Source organism: Colletotrichum lupini, chromosome 3, assembly GCF_023278565.1.
Source record: "Colletotrichum lupini chromosome 3, complete sequence".
Taxonomy (NCBI): Eukaryota; Fungi; Ascomycota; class Sordariomycetes; order Glomerellales; family Glomerellaceae; genus Colletotrichum; species Colletotrichum lupini.
The window spans coordinates 3,529,258-3,531,418 of NC_064676.1; the positions used below are offsets into that span (position 1 = coordinate 3,529,258).

The 2,161-nt window shown below is 50.0% G+C and overlaps 1 protein-coding gene across 1 annotated transcript; it reads right to left on the reverse strand.

Annotated features, from left to right (window-relative positions):
- Window positions 1-419: 419 nt before the first annotated feature.
- On the reverse strand, window positions 420-1,604 carry CLUP02_05837 (beta-lactamase; the record flags this gene model as incomplete). Its single annotated transcript, XM_049284842.1, has 1 exon — window positions 420-1,604. The coding sequence occupies one exon, from the start codon at window positions 1,602-1,604 to the stop codon at window positions 420-422; it is 1,185 nt and encodes a 394-aa protein (XP_049141985.1).
- Window positions 1,605-2,161: the final 557 nt, after the last annotated feature.

Consider the following 2,161-nt stretch of genomic DNA (forward strand, 5'->3'; position numbering starts at 1 on the left):
AAGAAAGAGAAAGTTAGTATTAAATTAGAAATCTAATTTAATTATAGTATATAGCTAACTATATAGGGGCCAATTAGGGGCCCTATTTACGATTATCGTAAATAGCCTAACTTATAATTAGAACCTCTTTTTTATACTTATTACGTAGATATTTATATAGTTTAATTAATCTCTTCGTTAACTACGGTTCGAACTAACTACCCTATAATAGGGATACTAATAAAATTGTTGTAAATTGGTATTTTGACGTTTAGTCGCTTTCGAGACCACTTTGAGGCAGAGTTCAATGCATTGAACCCATGGCCATGAATGAGCCATTTGCGTTTAGTGTCTAATATAGCGAGTTTCCTCAGCTACTGCGACTATGGATGACGATGTTATTCACGAATCACCCCTATCCAAACGCAACACAAAAGCCTTTAGGCTTGAGCGTTAGAAGTTCCTACGGGAACGGCCAGTGCCTTGTAAATCTCAGCAACGTAGGCATAAACAGCCTCGTTGCCTGCAGAACCAAGCGACATCTTGTTCATCGCGTAGGCAATGGTGATTCGACGATCAAGATCATTGATGAGCATCGATCCACCCCAGCCGCCCCAGAAGCAGATCTTCCCTTCTGGGAACCAAGAGTCCACCGGCGTGTTGCCATTGCCCCTGAGACCCATGCCGATTCCGTAGCGAACGGGGAATCCCATGCACAGATCGGGACCGTACGTCTGCTCGTTGTAGATAAGGTCGATCGTCTTCTGAGACAAAAGTCTCTTACTCTCATCACCAATCGTAAGGTACCTGGACCAAATCGTTGCCAAAGCCTTGCTGTTGCCGTGGCCGTTTGCTGCGGCAATCTCAGCCTTCTTCCACGGCTCAGTGTTTGCGAAGCTAGGATCCGGGAACGGATGGAGCATCTTGTGCTTCAGAGAGTCGGGGTCCTCGTCTTGTTCAGGCATAATGTGGGCTGGAGGGGCCGGCGGGGGAATCAGCTCTGCAACGCGAGGCCAATCTTTCTCCTTTGCTCCGATTTGCATATCGGCACCAAGGGGCCCTGCGATCCTTTGAGAGACGAACTCCGTGAGAGTCAGTCCCGTCTTTCGGCGCACCAGCTCTCCGATCAAGTAGCCGTAGGTCCAGGCGTGATATCCAGACTTCGTTCCGGGCTCCCAGCGGGCCGGCTGCTTTTCGAGCCTGGAAATGACCTCCTCATATGAGTCGGACATCTCTTGGAGGGTAATGGGGTCTTCGAACGCCGCCACACCCGAGCTGTGGGACAGAAGATGGCGGACCTCGACATTCTCCTTGCCGTTGGCTGCGAACTCGGGCCAGTATTTTGAGACTTTGTCATAGGGCGAAATCTCGCCCTCGTTGATGAGAATGAGGCCTGCGAGCGCGCAAATGGTTTTTGTTGTGGAGAAAACGTTTACGATGGTGTCCTCCTTCCAGGGGCGGGTGCGATTGGCGTCAGCGTAACCTCCCCACAAGTTAACGACGTCCTCGCCGTCGATGGTGACAGTGAGACATGCACCCAGCTCGACTCCAGATCCCAAGAGTTCACTGAACTTATCGCGAACACCCTGGAACTTGGCCTCACATGTTCCGTGTGTCTCGGCCATTTTCGTATTATGATATCACTAATTTCGATGTTGATAAGTAGGGTGCGTTGGGTATCATCAAGAAAGTCCGAAAAGTCAAGTGAAGTAGTTTGAGAGTGTGCGATCTAAAGAGGCGGAATGAGCGAGAACGGACTTATGTATGAGGAATATTACTCATGGCCACATTGCGGAGTTGGTTGCCGTTGCCATTGATAGAAACCTCATGAGTGATCGACAAGTCGTCGCGAACTGCGGAGGATCCTGCGGGAACATGGAGCGGACTTGTTGAGCATTCGGTCTCCCACTTGCCCCTCCTTAGCGACGTTTCATTCCGTACGGGCCCGTGGATGATGGTTGGCGAATTCCCTTTGGGACCGTGGGGATCGGATGACGGACCATGCTCAATTGATGTTCTGCGTCCGGTCCTGCTCCAACGACTGTGACGAGTGTATCCATGTCAACCAACTAAGTCCATGTTAGGCATTACGCCCGATGCAACACCCTCTGAAGAATCCGTCCAGAATTTGGTTAGGGCCGATGTCTGTACGAAAGTTCCTACGGCATTGTCCAACAAGCAC